General features: G+C 39.0%; 1 protein-coding gene across 1 annotated transcript in view; it reads right to left on the reverse strand.

Annotated features, from left to right (window-relative positions):
- The window catches only part of LOC122800900 (neuronal tyrosine-phosphorylated phosphoinositide-3-kinase adapter 2-like), a 394,493-nt gene that overhangs the window by 281,047 nt on the left and 87,879 nt on the right, over positions 1-25,567 (reverse strand). The window contains exon 2 of the mRNA XM_044070243.1: positions 15,010-15,113. Coding sequence (XP_043926178.1) covers positions 15,010-15,113 — 104 coding nt within the window. The remainder of the gene's footprint in view (positions 1-15,009; positions 15,114-25,567) is intronic.

Here is a 25,567-nt window from a genome sequence, read left to right on the forward strand (position 1 = left end):
CAACCTGCTCTACTCCCTCCTGTTCCCAGATCCCTGCGTCTCTGCCCTATCCTTCATTTTAGCATTCTCTCTCAACCTCCTCTACTCCCTCCTGTTCCCAGATCCCTGCGTCTCTGCCTTATCCTTCATTTTAGCATTCTCTCTCAACCTGCTCTACTCCCTCCTGTTCCCAGATCCCTGCGTCTCTGCCCTATCCTTCATTTTAGCATTCTCTCTCAACCTCCTCTACTCCCTCCTGTTCCCAGATCCCTGCGTCTCTGCCCTATCCTTCATTTTAGCATTCTCTCTCAACCTGCTCTACTCCCTCCTGTTCCCAGATCCCTCGTCTCTGCCCTATCCTTCATTTTAGCATTCTCTCTCAACCTCCTCTACTCCCTCCTGTTCCCAGATCCCTGCGTCTCTGCCCTATCCTTCATTTTAGCATTCTTTCTCAACTACTTCTCTTCCCTTTGATGCTCCCTTTTATTCCTTTCTGTTCTCCTCCTCTCCTGCCCACAGCTCTCCTAAGTATTCCTCCAAACACTAGCTAATTCCCTCCCTCTCACTCAGCTCAAAAGTCTTCTTCACCCATTAGAACAGTGATGGCCACCCTATAAGTGTCAAAGGTGACACTCCATGACATTTTGGGTGACACAGCAGCATTCACCAATGCCAGAGTTAACGAAGAAACTGAATGAACAAAAATACAAGAAATATGTGACCCTGCACTAATCTATTAAAACTCGGCAACAAAAAAAGTCAGTAATTGATGTTAATCAAATCAAATGCAATGTGTTCCATATTTTTTCAGTTCAATTCAAAATTACTATTAAAAGTAGGGTAATTTTTGGTGCACTGTTTTAAGTCCAGTTATTAGTGTGCAATTTGTTTTCTTTATTTTAAGTCACTGATTTTTCTTTTACTTTTATAATACATAGCAACACATGATTGGACTGTATTTTTTTAAATAAATGAATACGAAAAGAATTGTTTCTCTTTTGGTCGGGGTGGGGGGATGACACCCCAGCAGAGTCAAGATAAGCACTTTCCGAATTTTTGACACACTGAGCCGAAAAGGTTTACCATCACTGCATTAGAAGGACATATATTTTAGCCTCTTCCCTATTTTGTATTCATTGAGTATATCTCAACACTTTCAGTCCCATTCTCATAACATACTCCTAAATATTTGCTGATCTCATTCTGCATGTCTGTAATTCTTGTCCACTTTGACCCCTTCACACTCGCTGCCCCATGACATTAATTATGCATTGCTGCTATTTCTATTTATCAGTTTCCTTCCCCCTCCTGTAATTACCTTTGCAAACCATCCACCTGATTTTATTTTTCAGTTATCACAATCTTTTGACCCCTCATTCCTGCTGTTAATTATTTTATTTTTTTGATATCCTGTGTGTTCCCTCACAGCACTGTGCTTCACTATGGTAACTTGTGTTCTTCACACACAAACATACTCTCATTGCTTGACAGTTGTGCTCCCATTATGAGCAGGTTACCATGATCCAGTCCTTTAGATGTATTCGGTGCTTCCACATTGTTTTATTACAGCTGCAAACCTCAGACACTTTATTAGAGGATGTTTATAAAGGCAATTTTGGAAGGCAGATTTCTCAGTTCACAACAGGTCCTGTGCCTGCTGCATGGGAGAATTTTTCCAGGAATTTGTAGTCAATACTATCCTGTCTTTGTAACACAATGACTTCACCAGTGGCCAAACAGCTGAGCATCTTTCCCACATTTTAGCATGGCATAGTTGTGGGATGCTACAACTTTCAAATTCCCTGCTGAGTGATTTCTTTCATCTACAACCCTGATTGTTTGTTTACAATATTTAATACTGAGCTTTATTTAAGTTTTATATTTTTTAAAATGAATCAAGCAGTCAGGCAAACTTCTGAGGTAGGACAAAACACATTAGCTAACATTTATAACTTGGATGTTTAAGTCCAGAAATAAAATGATCTTAAAGGGTAGTAAGCACACACACACACACACACACACACACACACACACACACACACACACACACACACAGTCTTCCAATATTAAATTAGCATTTAATCAATTAACTAATTTATAAAAATATATTACTCTCATTTAATGCAATTAAAGCAATATTATAAAATAATTTTCAACTGTAGAATTAGAAACATACAAATATGGTGCATTGCATACCATTTTTGTCATGATAACAGACACTTTTTAAATTATTTGTAAAAAATACAAAAAAGATTTAGTGGGTGTTAGTTTCCTAAACAAACAAGAATGGATTCTTGTCAAGAATAACTAAAAATGAATAATAAACCAGAGATTGCTGGCTTTCCAAGACTTCAAAACAGTTTGAAAATAAAAGAGAAGGAAAAGAGATTAAAATAAAATTATAAAGCTTTGAATTAAACCCATGAATCAATATGTCATCTAAAATATTAAGAAGGAATAGTACAGGGCAAAAGGAAGGTAAATATGTAATGCCTATCTGAAAATATTTTTAAGTTTATGCTACCATGGTTAAACCCTAGGATATGCCTCACCAGGCAAGATGAGTTTTGTAGTATTAAGCTTTAAGCTGTGGTCCTACCACCATTTGTTTGCATGTGTTAGAGGATCTGGGAATCCTATGGAAAGCAAAGCTAACTAGCAGCTGATCAGATTTTCTGAGAGGCTTAGTCCTGTCCAGATAGAACCTAAGCTGCCTGTGCACGTCCAGGGAGTGCAGGATCCTTTCCCTTTATTCTGAGGATTAGGGAAAAAAGTTGGCAAATAAATGAACTGGTTTAAAGCTCCAAGTTTGCAATCATCAGCAGACTTGGCCATCCACATACCACTGATGTCAGCTTTGACATCAAAGGGTGTTCTGCATATTGATATACTAGATTCTATTTGCAAGCAAGTTTGCTACCCATCAAGGTACATAAAGTACAGTTGTGTACACTTGCCATAAATGTAGATGCTCGAGTGGATTCACTGTTGCAGTCATCACATTTGGTTTATCTGCCTGCAGGTAGCCCTCAGCCAGCCTGAATACCAGAGTCTTGGGATTTGTGCGTCGGATGCTGTCGCTTCTTCCATGACGTCAGGTCGTCAGGGGTATAAAACATGCAGCTGATGCCATTACATCAGTTCTTCTTGCCCCAGATGTCAGGTGCCCCCAAAATAGGAAGCAATTACATGGTATGGAACACCCCCAGCAAAAAAGCAAATACACATGATATAAGATATGCCAAACAAAAAAGACAGGTAGAAGTAAAGAGAGATCAGGAGGCTGGAGGGAGGGTAACCAGGACTGCAACAGTGAATACACTCGAACATCTACATTTATGGTAAGTGTACACAACTGTACTATGTTCTTCAGGTTTCACTGTTGCAGTCATCACATTTGGGTTGATTCTCAAAGCTAAGGAAGGGTGGAGGTAATTAATAAGCATTAGAGTTGGCAATCAGGCCCTGTAAAACTGCTGGGGCAAATCCAGCTCTGGATTTAGAAAAGATAGGTAAGTGGTAATGCTTGGTGAAAGTGTGTACAGAGCTCAAGATTGCAGCTTCCAGGATGTCCCTGGTAGGGACTCCCTTGAGGAATGCTGTAGAGGTAGATGTAGCCCTAGTGGAATGTGTTCTGATCCCCAGTGGGGTAGGTTTCCCATGGTGTTTGTAGCAGAAATGGATGCAGTGTGCTATCCATTTAGAATTGGTTTACTTTGAAATGGCCTTGCCTTCTGCCCCTGCAGCAAAGCTAACTAGCAGCTGATCAGATTTTCTGAGAGGCTTAGTCCTGTCCAGATAGAACCTAAGCTGCCTGTGCACGTCCAGGGAGTGCAGGATCCTTTCCCTTTATTTTGAGGATTAGGGAAAAAAGTTGGCAAATAAATGAACTGGTTTAAAGCCACACTAGACACCACCTTGGGCATAAAAGATGGGTTAGTCCTGAGGGAAACCCTGTCCGCATGGAAGATAATGAAGGGTTCCACTGCCATAAGGGCCTGCAATTTAGACACTCTTCTTGCTGAAGTGATGGGTAGAAGTAAAGCTGGTTTCCATGAGAGGAATTTTAACTCTGCTGTAGCAGCAGGTTCAAAGGGTGGAAGTATGAGCTTTTCCAATACAAAGTTAAGGTCCCAGGCAGGAGTGGGAGCTCACCTGGGGGAGGTCTTAAATTTTTGTCTCCTCTCAGGAACTGTTTTACCAGAGGATGAGAGAGGAGGGGTGGCTCAGTATTATAATGAGCTGAGATGGCAGAGGCATGAATCTTAATTGAAGAGAAGGATAGGCCCTTGTGGAGCATTTCTGTTAAGTAATCTAGTATATGAGGTAAGCTGAGCACAGTAATGTCCCTTCCCTGAGAATGGCTCCAGGAACAGTATCTTTTCCACTTTTCTGAATAGGATTTTCTAGTACTAGGCCTCCTTGCCTCAGGAATGACATCCAGCACCTGCTTACTGAGGGTTGCTGGTGATGAGTTCAGGGGATAGGCCAGGCTGCAAGATTCAGGGTCTGTAGCTGAGGGTGCAAAACCTGGCCCACCTGCTGGGACAGCAGGGAAGGAGTCTGAGGCAGGTGCCATGGTGGCAGTACTGTCAGACTGCGCAAAAGAGGGTACCAGTGCTGGCATGGCCAGTCTGGTGCAATCAGGATTGTCCTTGTCCTTGTCCTGTCCTGTTTGATCTTTAGTAAAACCTTCGAGAGGAGGGGAAGAGGGGAAAAGGCATAGATTGAGAGGCTTTCCCAGGTAAAGAACTGGTCATCCAATTTCCAAGCTTGGCTGTGGGGAGTTCTGGTGCAATATTTGCTCAATTGATAGTTCTGAGGGAAAGCAAAAAGGTCCACCTCTGGTGCCCCCCACTTGTTCCTCAAAAGCTTGAATATTCTGGTTTCCAGTTTCCACTTGTGTGGGTCCATGAGACTTCTGCTTACGTTGTCTACCAGTGAATTTAGTTTGCCTGCCAGGAATTGAGCTTGCAGGTGCACTTGGCTGCTCAAGGCTGTGTTCCACAGATCCATGGCTAATTTGCAGAGTGGGTAGGAATGGGCCCCTCCCTGCTTGTTTATGTACCACATGACTGTGGTGTTGTCTGTCTTTACCAACAGTTGTCCTGGAAGAATAAGGCCTTTGAAGGCTGACAGAGCATTCTGTAGAGCTAACTTTTCTTTCTGATTGATATGCAGGTGCATTTGCTTTGGGCTCCACTTGTCCTGAATGCACTGCCCTGCCATGTGAGCCCCCCCCCCCAAGCATAGTCTGATGTGTCTGTTGTTAGGGTTTGGGCGGCAGAGGTAGAGTGAAAAGGAGACCCTTTTTGTGGTAGCAGGCCTCTGCCCACCAAAGGAACTCTGTCCTTAGGCAAGGAATGACTGTTTCCAGGTGCTGAGTATGTTGACACCAGAGACTTTTTAGGTACCACTGAAGTTTCCTCATATGCAGTCTTGCATATGGAATTAGTAGAATGCAAGAGGCCATGAACCCTTAAGCTTGCAGTATTTTTCTTGCAGATAGCCAGGTTTTGTTGGCCAGTAGATTGAAGTAGTTTGTCAAATAAATTTGTTTCTCTGGATTGAGGAATGCCATCTGGGAAGTTGTGTTCAAGCTTGCTCCCAGGAATACAATCTGTTGGCTGTGTACCAGCTGAGATTTCTTTTCATTGATGGTGTACCCCAGTGAAATTAGAAGTCTTTTTACAAATGCCAGATGCTGTAGTAGCAATTTCTGACTGTCCGCCTGAATCAGGCAATTGTCCAAGTATGGTAAATATGAATTATTTTCTGCCTGCAATATGCAATGGCTGGAGCTAGGCACTTTGTGAACACCCTGGGTGCAGAAGCCAAAGGAAAGTGCAGAGAACTGATAGTGCATAGAGCCTTCTCTGAAGTGTAGGTATTTCCTGCAAGATTCCCTTATGGGAATGTGCAGGTAAGCTTCTTTTAAGTCTAGGGTTGCTAGCCAGGAGTCCTTGGTTAGCATAGGAAGCAGCTGTTGTAGACTTAGCATTTTGAATTTTGGAACCACCAGAAAGGTGTTGAGTATAGACAGATCCAGGATAGGACATGAAGAGTTTTCTTTTCTGGGTACCAGAAACAGTCTGGAATAAAAGCCTTGTCCCCTTTGTTCTGCTGGGACAGGTTGAATAGCCTTGATAATGAGAAGAGAAAGCACTTGCCTTTGGGCGTCTGCCCACTGGTTTGTGGGGAGGTCTGGCCATCCGCTTAGGGTTGGGAGGGATTGGAAGTGGAATCTGTATCCCTGGGAAACAATGTTTAAGACCCATCTGTCCTGGGTAATGTACTCCCCAGTTTCTGGCATGCAGGGCAAGTTTCCCTCCTAAAGGGGCAAGTACTTGGGCAAGGCTTGGAGGAAGAGTTAAGGATAAGTCATTGTGCAATTTTACCATAGGATGGTGGCTTACTACTCCCTGTTTTGGATGTGGGAGCACTCCATTGCTTAGATCTGTGCATAACCTGAGACTGAAGTCTTGGTGTTCTGCTGCCCCCTGGGTTTGGAATGAGAAGGCCTGGAAGGGACTGGAAAAGTTTTTAGAAGGCCAATGCCTATTGAATCTAGGTGGCTGTACTTGTAAGAAATCTTTAAGAGTTTGCATAGATTTAGCTTTCTCCTCCATCCTTTTGAGGACTTCTGCTTTACTGCCAAATAGACGCTCTTGGTGTAATGGCGCATCTAGTAATTTTGCTTTGACATGATCTGGCAAGTTTTGTTCCTTAAGCCAAGCATGCCTTCTAAGAACAGACCCTGTGTTAGCAGCTCTGCAAGATGCTACTAAGGCATCAAATCCACATTTCAAAGTATGTTTACCAACTTGGTTAGCAGAATGCATTAACTTTTGTAAATTTTCTGTACTGTACATTTTCTGTTTAATTAGCTCCATAATATGCTGCTGATACTTTAACATATGAAACTGGCAATTTAAAGCCCTAATGGCAAGAGTAGCAGAGATGTATAACTTCTTATCCCATCTGTCTAATGCCCTAGAATCCCTGTCTGAAGGGGTATGATTTTTGGCAGTTGTAGCCTTAATGTCTTTAGGTCCCTGGGAAATGGTCTCTGGATCCGCAGTAGGATTCTTAAAGAAGAATTTGTGGGGGTCAGGTACTCTATAGTACCTGCCAGGTTTCCTGGGAGCTGCAGGTAAAGTATAAGGGGTAAGGCTGGATTCCAAAAAGACAAGCTACAATTTCCAGAACAGTAGGGATAGCTAGAGGCCTGTGCTGAGGCAAGCTTAAAAATTCCCTAAGTCTCTTTTTGGACTGAGTAGTCCTGGCTCTCCCAGCAGAAATGCTCTCTAAGGGTATGCAGGGTTTCCACCAAAAGAAAAATCTTCTGGAGGGGAAGCAGAGGGAATGGAATCTTCTGCATTAGAATCCTCATAGGTAGATAAAGGTATGTCCTGGTAATCAGAAGGATCAGAGTTATCAGACTCCTCATCTGAAGAATCAGAAGGAAAATCGGTTCTTGGTCTTTTTGAGGGGGAAGGCTGACATCCCATAATTAAAGTAATGAGGTCTTCAGCCATTCTAAGTATTTGTTTTTGTGGCATGTGGGCCTGAGAATGCACTTTGGTTGTCGGTTTCCTAGGCATAGTACAAACTTTAGGCCGAAGAAATTCGGTATTTTTGGTTTGAAATGAAGTCGCCGGTTTAATACGAAAACTGGAAGGCCTGAATACACCCTCAGAAGCCAGTGCCTGCACAGCGGCTCCGGACCCATCCAAGGTAGAGACATCCGCAGGTTCCATAGTTGAAGAAGCATCTCGTGGTTTACCGGACTCTGAATGGGCCTCAGTAGAGGCCTGAGAATCTGTAGAAGCAGGTATTGGGCTGCTAAAGCACCTCACTGAGTTCCGGCAGACTGGTGACTAGCTTAATGGTAGTGTCATCGGCAGTTTTGGACCTATGCGGTCTGTCTCTGTCTTTATCCTTACTTTTTTTTGGAAGAGGGGTAATTGGATGGCTTATCGATGCCATTTTGGAGTACGGAGATCGAGAGCAAAAGAATTTAGCTACAAAAATAGCCCAATGACGAATAGTCCGGGCATTGAACAAGGCACAAAACTGACAGCGAGGGACATCGTGGTCTGGGCCTAAACAGGTGACGCAGTAAGAATGAAAATCTCTGTGAAGTATTTGCTTTCCACAGGCAAGACAATAATTAATGATTTCTGACCGGTTAGTGCAAAAAAAAAGGATCCCCAAAGGGGTACTTATCTTTCTGAAGACTTCAGGTCTGAAACTCGAAAAATGAAAATTTCAGGAGTTGGCCGACCAGCACTTGCGAACTCCTTCTGCTTCGGGCACCACACAGCAAGAAAGACTGATGTAGTGGCATCGGCTGCATGTTTTATACCCCTGACGTCATGGAAGAAGCGACAGTATCCGACGCAGAAATCGCAAGACTCTGGTATCAGCTGAGGGCCACCTGCAGGCAGATAACCCAATTGTGATGACTGCAACAGTGAAACATGAAGAACATCTGGTTGATTGATATGTCAATAATGCCAGAATGTGGGATGGCATCAACTATCTTTGACAAGTGAATATAAGCAGCGTACACAGATATACTGTTACACGAGGCCTCAGTGACTTTTACAGAAGTCTAGTAAATTTTAGAGGCAAAATTAACCTTGGGTTAAGGAACTATACACTGCCAATGTTGGTATTTAGGAGTTCTACAATGATATTTTCCTTAGCCTTGCTGATTAGACTGGACAGACTGAAGAAATTGGGTCTGCCATAACAATGAGGGTATTTTTAGTGTTCTGAATGTAAAATTTCCATAATTGCCCACACCAGTGTATAACAGCAAATAATATTTTTGGAGGGGGTAATCCCAAAATCCAGAATCTGGTTTCTCTCCTATTTGGAAATTTTCTTCTAGTCAACTAACATATGAGAAATTCAAAAAAGATCACTGTTTATATTTGATTCCTGGATGTCTGGTTGCAAGCCTATTGTCATAACTTACTTCATCTAAACAGCCTTTTAACATGTTAGTAAAATAAAGCATTCTCTTTCCTTTGCCTCATTGGATGCCCAGCTATTAGCCTGTAAAGTTTGCTGTTATACTTGTTTCCACTCCTTGAAACAAAAATCAAGTTCGGTAAAAGCTAACACAGTGAGCCAAAAATATTTGTACTGTGAACCTGAGGTCTGTGAATTAGCTTTCAGATTAACCCAGTTGGGCTACCTTCTGCTGCCTTGGAAATGGATGGGAAAATTAATTTCACTGGCACTATGAGTGCTAATTAAATAATACAAAATACCATGTGGTCATTGCAGAAAATTGTACAAAACCAATGTTTGAACTTGACATTCACCGTGGCAGAGGCTAAAATTAAAATTAATTAGCTCAAAGCTACTGATAATGATCCTGACAAAAGACTTCTTTCAAGAAACAAGTAGCAACATTTTAAAGTGTTGGATTTTTTGCTTATAATCTGAATGCCACTGAAAACAGAAATACAAGAAATCATATAATGGTATTTGTTGTAGCACAAGACAGTGCTAAGGAAATAAAATTGCTTTCTTAATTGACCTGTTTAAAATACTTTTTGGCAGTGAATACACTCCAGAAGGAACAATACAGTATGCCCACAGGACTTTATCACAAAAAGGTGAATGCAAACCAATCACCTAGGGCAATAATACTCTTGGTTTAGTATCTTTTTCTGACAAGCAAGAGTTAGTTAAAAAAAAAAAAAAAAAGATAGAGGACCGTGCAATTTATGAAAGGAAATGAATAGGCATAGACTGTGCCTACTCTGCTATGGTGACTATGAAGCGCAAAAAGTTTTTGCCTCTATAAAAACGGTTAAAACAACACAGCATAATTACTGATTTTTTTAAGTTTAAAGTTCATTTCATTATTATATGCAAGGAAAATGTTCAAATATATCTGACAATAGAAGATGCAATTTTCTGAAACACTAATTTGGTTCAAGAGCCGAGTTTAGAAGATGAGGTGGCTGTTGGAGGCATATTTTTTTTGTTCTGAAAAAATGAGAGAGACTATCCTTGACAGAGTTGGCAGTACCATACACAGTCTTCTGGGTGATGTACTAAAAGATTTTTTCACATGCGATTTTATGTTATCTGCCCTCTTCATAAAGTCCCATAATGTTCTACATTCCCATTTCATCACTTAAATACCACTGACTATTAATGCATGATGTTAAAAAAGGTAAGCAATCATTTGTACTGACATGAGTGGATCATGATTATGTCATCATGTGCAAAATGAAATATATTTTTAGTTAATACTACCGTACATGCGTCTCAGAGTTTTCTATGTCTAGCTACTTCAACCAAAGGTATTCTTTCAACCTAATAATTATAGGTTTATCTTATTAAGACTGCCTTGTCTATTAGACAACAGTGATTAACATATTTGTGTGCATTCTTCAATACACAACTAATGGGTTTTGTCCCAGAAGACCAGGGTTGTATTATCCTGGGAATGTCTCCTTTTCCCAAGATCCAGGAACCTCAGAGTTGTTATATTTTACTTATGAATGTTGTTTTTTGTCTTCTGTGATTATAGTAAATTTCAGTCATCTCAAAAGAGTTGATATATTGTCGTGCTCATAGGTAGGTACTAGGGTATTGGCCCTAAGACCTATATAAGCCTAGCCAAAAAGGTACCTTGGCTTTTGCCACCCAAGAAAATTATTTTCCTTGCGCCTCTGCAAAACTTTAGTTTAAAAGAGCAGCATAATGTTCAGGATTCACTCAGCTCCTGCAATTTTGATCTTTTTTTTCTGCAAGTTGGCACTTGACATTTGGAGCGCTAACATTTCAATAGGAAGCCTTTTAATACTGTAGCATATTTTTACTAACCACAGTCAAGGGTGTCTGTTTTCCATTTGCCAAGGTATTACTTAAGATGATAGAGAGTCTTGTTTTTATTGACAGTGGGTCTCCTGAACATACATTTCTACATTAAACTCATTCCATTCCCAAACATAACAGTTGGACAAAGACTAACAGGATGTACATTTGAAAAGATATCAAACTATATGGCAATAACTTCACATATTAGCCATCCTCTTACTACTCACTCGTATTTTTCACAGTCAACTTATGTAAAGTATCTTGGTAAAAGTTGATTTCATTTTATTTAAATATTTTAACCTGGATAGAGCACTGATCTACATGAGACCACTTCAGGCTTAGTCCAGGTATAAAAATAGTAGCACCAATAAAATCCCATGCAGTACACAATGAAACACTAAAAACATAAAAGTTTATATTAGACAAAAACATATATTCACAACAACTTTAAGATTAACACATCAGTTGTAGCAATTGTTCAAAAATGAATGCTCTAAGACAGGTTTTCAGCTGATATTACAGAGTAGAATGCATCCAAGTAGGATAGATAGAAGAAGGAAGAGAGAATAGATTGAGGGATTGCATGGAGGGTAAGTATGTGATGGGAGGTATGAGTTGTGGAAAGTATTAAATCACTGGTGAGATGGTAATGGTCACGAAAGAAAAGGATATTTGTGACTCACAGAGGGGAAGTTAAAGTTTAGTTGTCTTAGGTAATATCACTGTTAGGAAAACAGTGACATATGGCCTCCTTTGTCAGGGGAATCATAAGAGGTTTGCTGATACTCAGGTAAATGCTGAGTCCCTTATGGTTGGGGATAGGACTTGCCTCACTTCAGGGCTAAGAACTGACAAGCTATGATTACTGATTGTTTGGGTTGATGTAGTAGAGTGAAAGGCAGTGTGTTGGTTTGGCTGTGACCACAGGATGCAAGTTATTTTCCTTATAGTGAATATGTCAGCCATGTTGGAAAAGGTATTTTGTTTAAATTTAAACCTATGGAAACTGAGGAGGAGATCAGCCCTCTGTTGGATGGGGAGCCAGTTAGCATTTATTATGCATTGAACAGAGATGCTCAGATCTAGGAGCTTTGATGAGGAATTGGCATATTTTGATAGTAGTTGAATTACTTTTTTATATTACATTTCCTGGAATTGCAGCTGTTATTAAAAATGGCGGGCCTGAATTTTGGCAAGCTACTGACAACTATTTCAAAGTCTCATAATGTTACATCAATTGATGTTGAGTATGAGGTCAATACTATTACATCAAGTATGTTATTGTTTTTTTTCTACTGTGTTATCCTGTTTGTAGTTATCAACATAAGTGGTGACCCAATGCCCATTTCATACTTTCATGTTTGATAACAGTCCCACAGCAGAGTGTTTTGAATGCAGCCAGTAACCACATCATGTTTTCATCATCATGCAGCACATTTCAACTTTGCTTACCACCTAACTCCTAAATGATTTTGGTTAGACTCTTAAGAACAAACAAACTTGCATATTCTGAAGCAACCTACAAATGCTCATTCAGGATTTGCATCGTTACTTGCATCACATACAATTAACATATCTGCTGGCAGGCTAGAGTTTACACTTAACATCTGAAATATTCATCAGAACTTATGATCAAGACACCATGCTCAAAATAAAGGTTTAGTCATTTCCCACTAAAATCATTCTGGTTTTTTCTAGAAGTTTCAAGCTACTAAAAGAGACAGATTGCTGGCATAAGGCACAATGCATTACCTAATAGTCTCTCCATGACAAAAAGTTAAAAGAAAACCTGCAGTTCAGCACAACTTTACCTTTAGGACTGTATTGAGTACTCTGACCATATCATTTATTAAACTCTAACTGATATCACCTACACTTAAAATGCCTTTGAGTGTATATAATTCTATTTCCTTTAAGTAAAATATAAAGAGTTTTAGGAAAAAGGTTAGAATGACTTACAGCAACTCATATGCTCTCCATCATGTATTTAAGGACAAGAGTTCTGATGCTCTGAACTGAGCATGCTCGTTAGTTTTATTTTCCCCATCACAACGTAAGTAGGCTACAGACTATGCATAATAAATAATACTGTTTGTAACCTTCCCTGTTTTCATAAGACCTTCCATTCCATCATTTAATCCTTTTTCTCTTCCTCTCCATAACACTCCCTCCCTCCCTTCACCCCTTTTCTCTACACATCTCTCCCTTCTCCTACCATCCATTTTTTACTTCTGTGCCACCTTCTCCTCATCTTCACTCTTCTCCCCTTTGTCCTCTTCACCACTCTCTTCTCTTATTTCTTCTCTCTCTTCCCCATTCCATCCTTTCCTTTTAACTCTTTTCATTAAACTTCCATCTCAGTTCATATGTTCATGACCTCCCCTTGCTAAGCCTCTCTGTTCCCAGTCACCTCTCATCCTATCTACTTCCTCTCTTCTATTCTCCCCCCTTTCTCTCTTCCACTCTACACAAGTATCACTGTTAATCCTCTCCAACAGCAGTTGATTACCTATCACTGCCTAAAACTGTACTATATCTGTGCCTTAATCTTTAAGTCACTTAATCTCAGTTTCTGCGTCAACCTTGCTTAGTGCCTCACAGTTGTGTATCTTTCTATGATGGTTTCTTCCCTCTCTCCTTCTGCTAGAACTGAATATTCCTTGTAAACTAACCACTAGCAGTAATACTTTCCCATCTACTAGTCCCAAAACCTGAAATTAACTGCTTAAAGAGACTTGGCTTTTGCAAACTGCTGTTATTTCTACATCGGAAGTGATACTACAGGTCCCTAAAAACTGTTGTAAGTGTTATGACTTAACCTAACTGAAAAGAGGTCTACTATTCATAACTACAGTTTCAACCAGCTTTATTGTATTTTGCTTATGTACTGACCTGTATTATACATGTTTTCTGTTTAGTTTGCAGTATCCCTTGGCTTAACATATCAAATAAAATACTTACCTGAGCTGGACAGGGTTCTGAATTTTCTGTCTAGAACATAAAAAATAAAGTATGTACATGAAATGGAAAATCAAGTGGAAAAGGTCCCAAATTTTCCTTCTAAAACATAAAACGTCTATGGTATTTGTAAACAAAAGTGATGCAACATTTTGCTTTTAATGCCGTGGATACATATGTAGACTGTTTTTAACGCATGTAATGTACCTTTGCATGACTTTATGAATGAAGTCACTAAATCAGACTGCAAAGGAATTTATGAAACTGCACTTGTCTGATACAAATAACACAAATGGTATGCTGACAAACATGATACATTCATGCACTTCTGAAACGACACATTACAGAGACACACAAACAGTGCAACACACAAAGAAACAGTAAATTTCATGGTGAATTTTATTAACTAGCCTTCTTCCTGAGATGAGTTATAAGCAGAAATCTCCATGCAGCATTGCATATTCATTTTTTATATGATAGCATGGCTTGCACCTGGGAGGAAGTTATCTGTTTAACTAATGGATTCTAGCAGTATACCACGACTATTTAATAGCCAGCACAGAAATGTATATGTGTGTGTGTATGATACGAGTATATAATATATATCTACACACACATATGTACAATACAGTTGGGTTTAATGTTGTGGAAACTTCATCTACTTATGTTAGAAAAAACAATGAATTATGAAAATGTTTTGTCCAGGAAAGTTATTTACAATTTATGCAAACCATGCAGTAAGCATAAAGTAAATGAAAATATTCAGTAAAGATTACAAAGTAGTAAAAACAAGATAAAAACACATATATATATATATATATAAATATATATACAAGTCATAAGAAGGAAATACAAGTGCAAATATTTTTGGAATGAAAAAATGAAATAAAATATTAATTCTAAACAGGAATACAGACAAGATACCTTTTCAACACAAGACATCACACACTACATTGAACTATGCAAAGCAGCTAGTACAGACAGAACAACTTAACAAGGACTAGAACATTACAGAATGGAGGACATTGTAATCCAACAGCATTTCTAAGTTTAGACAAAAGACAAAGAAAGTTCCACAAGCATTGTGGATGCCCTTTCATTTGCCAGAGACAGACACAGACAGAACTAGGGTGCTCAGCATGATAGATGGCAGACAAACAAGTGAAAAAGTCTAGTATGCGGTATCACATGAGGTCATTCACGACTGCCTAACGATGGTACCTGGCTTGGCTGTGGTTCACTGGCTTGCCTGAGAGGAGCAACAGAAGGAGGTGGAACACCTGATGTTGACGCAGATCGACCAAGTCTGCAGCTTACTCTAGGCTCTGCAAGACAACACATAACAATTTAGTTTCCAATTAGAGTGAAATACAAAACAAAGATGTTATTATGAACTGATAGGAATACTAGCTATTACAGTACAGATTACATAAAATATTGAAAATAAATGTATATTGCTTTCTAAACATATTTGTTACACAGAATTAATGCACATTTGGCAAAATATAAATATTTTCAGCATTTCATTACATTTAACAAATGTGAGGGTCATTGAACTAAAACACAAAGACCAGGAAACCTAAAAGTAGGGTCTATATTATATTATCGAAAGGAACAAATCTCGAACAGCTTAAATATCAAAATTGACATTCATTGATTTGTTTTTTGTGAGACTGCGGTACAGTGAAGATCAGGAATTTTGCCCTTTCCTCACTGTAGTGCGATCTCGGAGTTGGTATATATAATTAGCGGGGGGGGGGCACAATCCCCCACAAAAGTGATTTTGATGAACGGCAATTCTGATATTTAAGCCATTCGAAATCCATTCCTTTTGATGTTATGATATAGATCCTAAAATTATGCATTCTTTTTACTGCAATTATTTTCAAGGCTAATACTTTCTGCCGAAGATTTTTCTAAAAAAATGGTTATAATACATCTGGTCAAATTACATTTTAGATAATGAATGGAGGAGACCATTCAATAAAAAGAATCCCAGTAAAAAAACATATATGTTATAAATAGATACCAATACATTTATTGGGTTTATCCCATCATGACTTGATCAGAAAACTAAATGGTTTCAAATTTCATTTGCTAAGCAAAGTGGAAGTGAACAATATTTTTCCACTTACGATGAACCTAAATATTTGCAAAACTACAGGATTCTTGGATGCTGTTATTAAAGAAAATAAATAACTAAACTGAATTTTCTGCAGAGAGGACTGAATTTCAAGCCAAATCATCATAAAAATTCAGAGTATCCAAGGATTCATTAAAGTGCTACTGCGTCACATTAAGGTCTATGGTAAAATGGCTGTGCCAGTGTCTTGCAGTATTTTGCAATTCAGAGACACATTCACTGCAATGAGGAAAGATCTTATTAGAGGATAAACTGCATGTCTCTGAATTGTGCTATTATGCATTGCAGATTAACACTTCCTGTGGCAGTTAACTGTGGTAGATGCACTGTGTAAGTATAGGCCCTCCTCTGCTCTCACTCACTCTCCCAAACCCAAGCTCACAGTACAACACAGATGCAAATATATCCCTTACCCATCCCTGTTGTCACATCAACAAAGGTCGTTTCCCCCTGCCTTGGTAACTCAGATAACAGTCAGTGTGCAGTGCAGATATTCGAGTTTCACATGCCATATCCTTCAGTACATCATGCATGCTAGGGCAAACTGTGGATGAGGAGGACTGGTATGTTTAACATTTCCCATTACTCCCTCCCTCTCATTCAGTACATTTTCATGCATTGTGTAATGCCCAGGATACAGAATATATTAAAAAAAAAGCATCAGCTAAATAAATATATCAGTTAGTTCAGTGGGCTAATGCAGGATTTTTTGTGTCAAGGGGAACAGATAAAATCCCCTTTCCCCTTATGCTTTTTATGTTGTTTCTAACAAAATATCTGGTGACTCGTGGTTCTCAGCACCTTATGTGCTTTAATGGCATGCCAATCTGAGTTTCCCTGGTGTCAGGTGTTTCCAGCCCCCCCATCCCAACACTGTTTTAAGTGCCATTAAGGCAGAAACAGTTATCCCTGGGGACTAATGGTTTTCCCCACTCAATATTGTAGGCTCTGCTTGTTAGTCTAGAGTTATGTAGAAGTATGACCTTCACCCCTCCCCAATCACTGGCACACAAGCACATGACATATCTCCTGTCCCTACGTGATAGCATTCACTCAAGCACTCAACCATACTTAACAACTGCCTAGATTTTCACAAATGTCCAGATTTTTGCATCATATGTTTGGTTTATTCCTTATAAAATTTGTGATCGTCTGGCAAATCAGCGAGAACTGAAGTCAGAAGATAATTACAGACATTTGAGTTTCAGACATAGGGCAGCAGAGTGGTTACTGGGCAGCACAACGACACAGCGAATAGTGTTGTCTTTTCACAGCAAGAGGTTCTCTGGTTCTATTCTTAGAAGGGGTACCTTCTGTGTGGAGTCTGCATGTCCTCCCTGTGTTCACATGGGTTTCCTCTGGAATGCTCCAGTTTCCTCCATTATTCCAGAGATATGCAGTAGGTGGACTGGACTCTGTAAATTGTCCATAGGTGCGAGTGTGTGAACAAGTGTATACTATGGAAGAATAACCATGTCACGGCTAGCAGTGTGAACCTTGGTCCTAGATGACTGTTGAAGTGACACCCCAATCTCATTTGCAAAAATGGGAAAAAGGGGTTGTTGATGGATGAATGTTTGGATTTGAGTTTCTGACATTATATCATTCAGAAAATGCATGCAAATGCAAAATCTGTTATCCTAACAACTTTCTGAACTCATAAGTGCAATATTTAAAATCTGTCCCTATTTTTGGGCCTTTGCCCCCATTATTTTTGGCTTTGTTCAGATTTCTTGTGCTAAAAGGCTGAGAGGTATGCACTCAATCATTCATCCATACTCTCTGTCACACACACACACACACACACACACACACACACACACACACACACACACACACACACACACACACACAATCCTCTACTCTACCCATGCAAACTCCCATGCAGACCTACACCCAGACATACAGCCCCTCTCATATGCAAATGTAAACCTCCTAACTCCACCTTACTGCCAAACTCCCCCGTGCTTACCTCTGCCATGATGAATGAACATGGTCTTTTGGTTGTGTTCACTGCTGCAGCAACCAAGCGGCAGACATGCTAATCTACACAGCTGAGCAAGTCTCTGACTCGCTCAATGTGTTAATGTCTTTCTTGAGACAGTATCGAGGTGAGAGAGAGCACACTGCTAATTAGCAAGTGCATCCCCCATCAGAACTGCTTCATTAGGATGTAGCACAGCCGCAGAGACATCCCTATCCGATGCTGCACGTCTTCGTGCAAAAGCACCTGGTTAAGGCTGTCTCTACTTATGAACAGGTTTGTACATGGTGTACACATCATGCTTTTGATTGCTTATTTAGAGTCATGTGACATATATAAGAAGATGAACTAGATGTGTTTTTGATTATGCAGTGAGAAAGGGAAATATCCCAAAAGCTTTGCTTGTTTGACTTGTATTAAAAATATAAGAATTTAAAGTGTTGGCGTTTGAGATCCATTTTTTTTGTTTTGTTTTATTAATCACCACAATGTCAGCTGCAGGCACTGATCACCAGCTCAGCAGCCACAGTGCCAACTGCACCCCTTTAAGAGCTTGTATCTTGACAGTTGGTTCTTTTACCCCATCCTTGCTAAAACTTCAGTTATTTGATTATATATGTATCTGCTGCACATATATAATGTAAGGAGAGACATATCAGATGATGGGAACAGGGGTTGTACTTGGCTAGGCTTCTAAGAGCCCTAGGGCCATTAGCCTAGTAACCTACAATCCTGTGATCCTATGATCATATGTTCATGGATACTAGGCTAATAACCACTGGTGCCTTTATAAGCCGAGCAATGCAACCCAAATGTATCTAGTTAGGGCATGATTTAATGGCTGCCTCTGTCTGTCAGAAACATAGGTGTAAGACCAGGAGTGAATTTATGAATTCCCATCCACTGGTCCAGGTTTCACTTCAAAAGGTTTAGGGAAGGGACCTGTTCACATGGATGGGAAGCCTATTCCAGAGAATGGAAATTCTCTGATATACAAACCTCTCCCTCCAACATGTCTTATTTAAGTTGCAAGCAAAGGTAACATCCTTAGATCTAGTAGCTTTGGTGCTGTTTTGTGGATATGTAAAACATCCAGTAGAGCGAGCTCCAAGGATGCCTCATATTATTATCTACACAAGTCTCCAAACCCCTGACTACCGTGTCTACTTTTAGGAGTGTCTTATCAATGAGATAATTCCTCTGGGTGATCGACTTCCCAAAAGGTATGTACTTTTATATGTACTTGTATAAACATTTTCATGGCTGAAGAATTTGATATATGTATGTGTGTGTGTGTGTGTGTATATATATATATATATATATATATATATATATATATATATATATATATATATATGTGTATATATATATATACACACACACACACACACACACATATGGAGACAAATGAATGTTTCAGACTCTTGCTTTAACTTTGTTCTGTATGAACAAAGCATTAGTAATGTGACAATATGAGCTGTAATTTGGACGATGAAAGAAAAGATTATTGCAGGATGCAACTGTCAGCTGAAAAGTGTGATTTGTGATTGGAAAACGTTACAAAAGAATCACCTAAGCAACTGCTGATTTTGAACTTTCTCTACATATTTTAATTGTCCTTTACTTTGCCATATTAGGTTGTTTTTTGTGATTATCAAAATGATGCTATCCTGTTCGCTAAAATAAAACGTATTGCCACAACGATTCATGTCTCCAAGGATTTTATTTGAGACAAGTTACAGTCAGATCTTTACGCTCCTATTACAAATGCTATTCATTTATTAATATTTAGAAGATTAATATACTGGCCTAACAGTAATGAAGATAAAGCAGTTTTCTATCTAACAATATTCCCAAGCTACATTACAGCAGACTACAAAACATCATGTTATACAAGTGTCAAGGTTTTCAGTTCTTTTTCAGTCAATAGTACTAAAAGACAATGGTAAATTTGACCAGAGCAGTTTCATTATAGCCTTATTTGTGAGGGCCAACACGATGAACATTGTGCAGTTTAACTGCTTTTTGAAAAAGTAAGCTTTCTTGATACAATTACTGAGAAAATCTGAAAAACAATTTTCTTATTTTTGAGATTTATCCCATTGTACAGAAAGAACAAATATACAGAGATAAGCATGTATCCAAGTCCAGCAATTTGTATGGACTGTAGAGTAAATCTATTCAAAGTAATTGAGCTTTAGGATGTGGTGAGATAAGTGCATCTGTGAGGCCTGAATGCTAGTTATTTAGGAAATACCCAGGGCTGGCAAAGCTACTGTTTGTTTGTCAAAGTACTGTCCTGACTGAGGTATATGAAGTCATGCAGATCTGAAGTAACTGACTGAAAGTAAGAGATTCTAACTTTGTGATCTCTGTTAATATGTCATAGAATATTGCTGAAAAGATGAATTCAATCTGAGTAGAAATAGGATAATAGAATCCGTTTACCTTGCAGAACTCATACCAAAACATATTTCCTCTAGATCAAAAGAAGCCCCCATCTTGTATTCTACACCAGTTAGACCAATGGTTGATTACAATGCCCCACCTTTGAGATGTACCTTACTAATTATATCAGGCAATTGGAAAGGCTTCAGATGATTTTAACTGAAAGGATACTCAGGCTTAAAGGGTCTTACGATAAAAACAGACTTAGCATGAAGAGTAAACATTGCCCTTGAGACTCACATTCACTGAAATGGCATTAAGAGCCACATTCAAAGAAAATGCATCTACTGAATGCTTTATCTCTATATTTAGCATCATTCAGACTCCTTAGGGGTCCAATCTTTGCTTTGCATATATGACTATATTGTACTAGTAGTTAAAGAACTACTGACAAAGTCAAACAGCCATAGCGCTAGGGCCTGATATCTAAACCAACTCCAATGAATACATAAGACAAGGTGAAGGGATAGATTTGTCACTCAACTCGTACCCCATCTTTGGAAAAAAAACTTCTTCAAGTTATGCATTATGACACACTGTCTGCCTTTTAAAAAGGAGGTGGACAACTGGATGTGTTTTCATAAATTCACTCCAATTATGACTGGTCTAGCGCTCCTTGAAAAGGAAGACAATGCCTAGGAGTGGGCACTTGCAAGGTGATAAGAGTTTTATTACTCAGTTGCCTTATAAATCCTACTTCAGTACATAGTAAACCACAGAAAAGACATTTGTTTAAAAAAACAGTAACTCTCACTTTTTCCATTGTTGCTAAACTTGTTGCTAAACTCTTGTAAAGTTTTTTTTTTTTTTTTTTTATTAGCAGAACATTTGAGGAAAGAATATAGACCAAGTTCTCTCAGAAAGTTGTTGTAGTGGCAGTCTTAACATTAGATAAGTACAAAAATTATTCATCAAGCTCTTCTCAAACTTAGCATACAGTGGAACTGAAAAAAAAAAACAACAACACACATCAACAATGGCAACAAAATCATTCACTTAAAACTCTGCAACAAAGCTATTCTCATTGTTTATATCTTGTGGTGACAGTACATTCTCCTTCTCATCTGTTTTGTCCTGTGATACTGTGGGTGAACACTTATAGTAACTGGCATTACAGTTTCATTAATTTTCTTTAACAGATATGATACAGTCCATTTAAGATCAGACAAGCAACTTATATATGTTACATTTACCACTCAGTTTCCTTGCAACCAATAACTTTAGAGACTGTTATGCCCTTCCCTTCCAGCCAGAGATGGATTATGGTCAAATGGGGCCCTAAGGCTGGGTAATGGATCAGCACCCCTCTAACAGCTGCCCACACTCCCCACCTGGCAGTCATTCCGTTGACCCATTATTTGACTATTTCTCTCCAGTTGTGTGTCATTGTGCATATTATTTTCTTCCTTACTTCTACAATGATGATAGATATTTGGATTTAATTTAAAAATTTTATTTCAAATTTTATAGCACAAACACTGATAGTCATTTGCTAAACAAAACAATACAGTCTTACGATAAAAACAGACTTAGCATGAAGAGTAAACTTTGCCCTTGAGACTCACATTCACTGAAATGGCATTAAGAGAAACATTCAAAGAAAATGCATCTACTGTGGTGGATTAAGTTTGCCTTTAGGTTGTTTTCAAGCCCCTGGTTTTCATTTTAGGACCATGCATACATGCATGTGTTCTTTGACTCACCTTCTTGATTGTATTAAATTGTATTCCTTGTATAATGCAGCACCACTTGTTAGTGTGTATTTTAAATATGTAGTTTTGAACATTTTTAAAGTAAGCATGTATGAATCAATAATAACAAAACTACCCAATTCAGGACATTTCAATTATAAAAGACCACTCAGTCTTTTTACATTACAACCCACCAATATCAGAAAATATGCATAATCTCTGTATAAGTAAAAGTCATTTGAATAATTCCACATTAAAGATATCTGTAAATAATGAAGAGGTTGCTGCTGGCAGTCAACTTTAAATTTCAGTGTTTCATGTATAAACTCAGTGCTGCTGCCCTTGAAGAATAAACGTCCTATTTTTCATAGAAGAAAAAACTTGGTAAGCCAGTAATATTGCAATAGGGAACAACTGGCAAACCGATAACAGATTCCTGGTTATTAGTCATCTCATCCAAAGAAAAGCACACTCAGGAGTACAGCACCCCATCCTACCTTAAAGAAAAACAGTATCCACAATCTAGCAAAATGGTGTGGGAATAAAACCAAAGGCAAATATGCTACTGTTGTGTTAATAACACTGCTTTCAAATTCTATAGCACAGACACTTATGGGTATTTGCTAAACAAAACAGTTACACATTGAAGACATATTTAGTATGAGCAACATTAAACTTCTCTTCCCTTAAAACTCACAATTCCTTGAAAATGAACTGAAACTCAGAAAATGCATTGAAACACAATTCCTTGAAAATGCAATGAAACAAATTCCATGAAAACACAATGAATCTGACATTCCTTGAAAATGCAACCCTGATAATTAAGAGAGCAGTCTGGTAGTTGGTTGTAGAGGACTCAGGCTCTTGTCTCCTCTAACCAAGTACAGGGTTTGAGCTTGAGCAAGTTAATTAACTGACCTGTCAGCCTAACTAGGGCATTACATGCACACATACCTTTCTCCTCCCAAAAGATGTACGGGCTTTCTCGCTCGTCTCTTACATGAAATTGTACAAATTCCATTTTTACAAAAAGCAACAGTTGGAAAGGAAGGGAAAATTAATCATGTGACACACAGTGTGGCTAAACTAACAATGTATGCAGAGTGCATCCTTAAATAAGAAAAAGGAAGGGAAAGTTAAGTGTGCATGTGTGACGCAAGCAGAGAGTGGCCACATGTGTCTGTTGTACTAAAGACCCATGCAGTGTGTGTCCTTCATGAAGAAATGCAAGGCATTCCTGAGCCAGCAGCACCCACCTCCTCCAGCCACTGGCCAAGCAACGGATCGTAGGCAACTGCCTAGGTTGCCTAGTCCTGGATCCAGCTCTGCTTCCAGCCAAATAGGAAAGCTTAATTTGGGAAGCTTTTCATATATTTGTATACTAACATTTTAGCGGACTTCATAGCTGGAGTTGTCTCACCAAAACCTAAAGCTCAAGAGCTTTAAAAAGATTTTCTCCATTTACCATGCCAATGATGCATGGTCTACTCCATTCTATCCTAAAGGCTTTTACATTATAATGACACAATTCACCTCTGAGTGGTTCTTCACTCCTCCACACCAACACATATATATTCATAAATGCACATGCATATGTATTCTGATGTGTGTGTGTGTGTGTGTGTGTGTGTGTGTGTGTGTGTGTGTGTGTGTGTGTGTGTGTGTTTGCTCGTGTCTATATCCATATATGGATGTCTATCCATGGGATCACTACGGAATATCGAAATTCCACAATCCCGAGGACCAGAATCTCCAGATTGTGGAATCTTGAAAGTAGTGGAATGGGGATTGCTGTACAGTGTGGAATGGAAACTTTGCCATTCACTCCACTGTAGTGCGATCTCAGAGTTGGGATATTTAAGTTGCAGGGGGTGTGGTGGGTAGGGGGTCTTGCCCCCTTCATACAGGTTAGAACAGTTTGTGGATGTTTTACTTCTTTTTTTTAATGTTTGAGATTCTGCAATCTCGAGATTCTGGTCCTCGGGACTTCGAGTTTCGGGATTGTGGAATTTTGATATTCCGTAGGGATCCCCTAGCCATATATCAAAAAAGCATAACATTGAAAGGCAACTGATCAAATAAAGCTGGTCAAATATCAGTCTTTCAGGTAAAAAAATCGATTTTTGCAAGGAGGAGATCTCCCTGTAGTGAGAAAAGAGTGCAAATTCACTGATCCACAGTGTGCCATTATCTTGAAAAGAGAAAAACAAAACAGTATGTTTCAATTTTCTTCTTTTGATACCTTGCATTTTCTTTGGAGTGTAGGTAACTCCTATAACTATGCATCTGTGTGCATATATTGCAGTATAGTGATCCAACCTAAAATGCAGGAGGAGGATTTGTCCTTACTGAAGTTAAAGAAACTTACTATAATTAATGAGGAAGGTCACTCTTAAAACGGGGACATTTTTGGAGCATAAATGAGGTTTATTTGCCTCTAAGAGCACAGCAGGATTTTGAAGTCTCCACAGAATGATTTGTTTGCCTCTCAGAAAAGAAGTTTGAAGTCTCTAGAGGGAGGTTTGCTGTCACCTCAGTGTGAGCAAATGCAGGCAACCATGCCTATAGTGAGAAGAGGTTTGGGGCCTGCACTAGAGAAGGTAGCAGAGATAGGGGACCTCACCTACAGAAACCACGAAAAATGTAGGTTTGGCTCTGGAAAGGAACTAAAGGAGCATGTCAATATAGCCATTGAGTTTTACACGAGCTTCATTTAGAGAAAAGAAGAGATGAGATGAGACAAGTCCAAAAGACTGGAACTAAGGACAGGAAATGCAGAAGACAAAATGGAAGAAGGATTGTGAGTGTTTTTGCTCCTTATAGTTTCTAAAGTTATGCAACATTTTTTACAGTCTTTGTCACTTCTATCTTGTATTTAATGCAAGAACTTAAATCTCTGTTCCATAAACAAACTGTTAATTTCCACTTGAGAAAACTACTTTTGAAAATGTAGTAAATGAGGAAATAGATGCTATTTGAGTTAAATTCCCAGAGAACCTAATCAAAATGGGTGTACGCTTTCACAGTATACCAGCTGTTAAGGCTAGTTATCACTTCCAATTTATTTATTTACAGGTTGCAGAAATACTATCCAGCTCATGTGTTCACATGGTTGACATAAGAAAATATTAAAATACTGTCTGCAAAAACAACAAAAAAAAAAAAGCTGCCAAGGATTCATCAACTACAGTCAGTGGTATTATCTGGAACAAGTGTAGCAGACAGTCCTTTGTAAATGTCTATTATTATGACAGGAATTCAGATCGGTTTGGCACCCAAAGACTGTTATTTAAAGCCAAAAGTATACATTTTTGGTTGTTACTGATGAAAATGCTTTTAGCACTGGAAGTGGTTTATTGTGGGTTTTCTGAGGATGGACTGTTAATAAATTGTTGGATTACCATCTGCTTTCTCCCTTTACAGCTGCTGAGCGTTCCTGATGTGGATATTCATTGATACTGAGCTTGTCCATGCCATTTTCCTACCTAGGCCTGTGGATTTTTTTCTTGTGGG

Source organism: Protopterus annectens, chromosome 4.part1 (genome assembly GCF_019279795.1).
Source record: "Protopterus annectens isolate FY-2018-M chromosome 4.part1, PAN1.0, whole genome shotgun sequence".
NCBI lineage: Eukaryota > Metazoa > Chordata > Ceratodontiformes > Protopteridae > Protopterus > Protopterus annectens.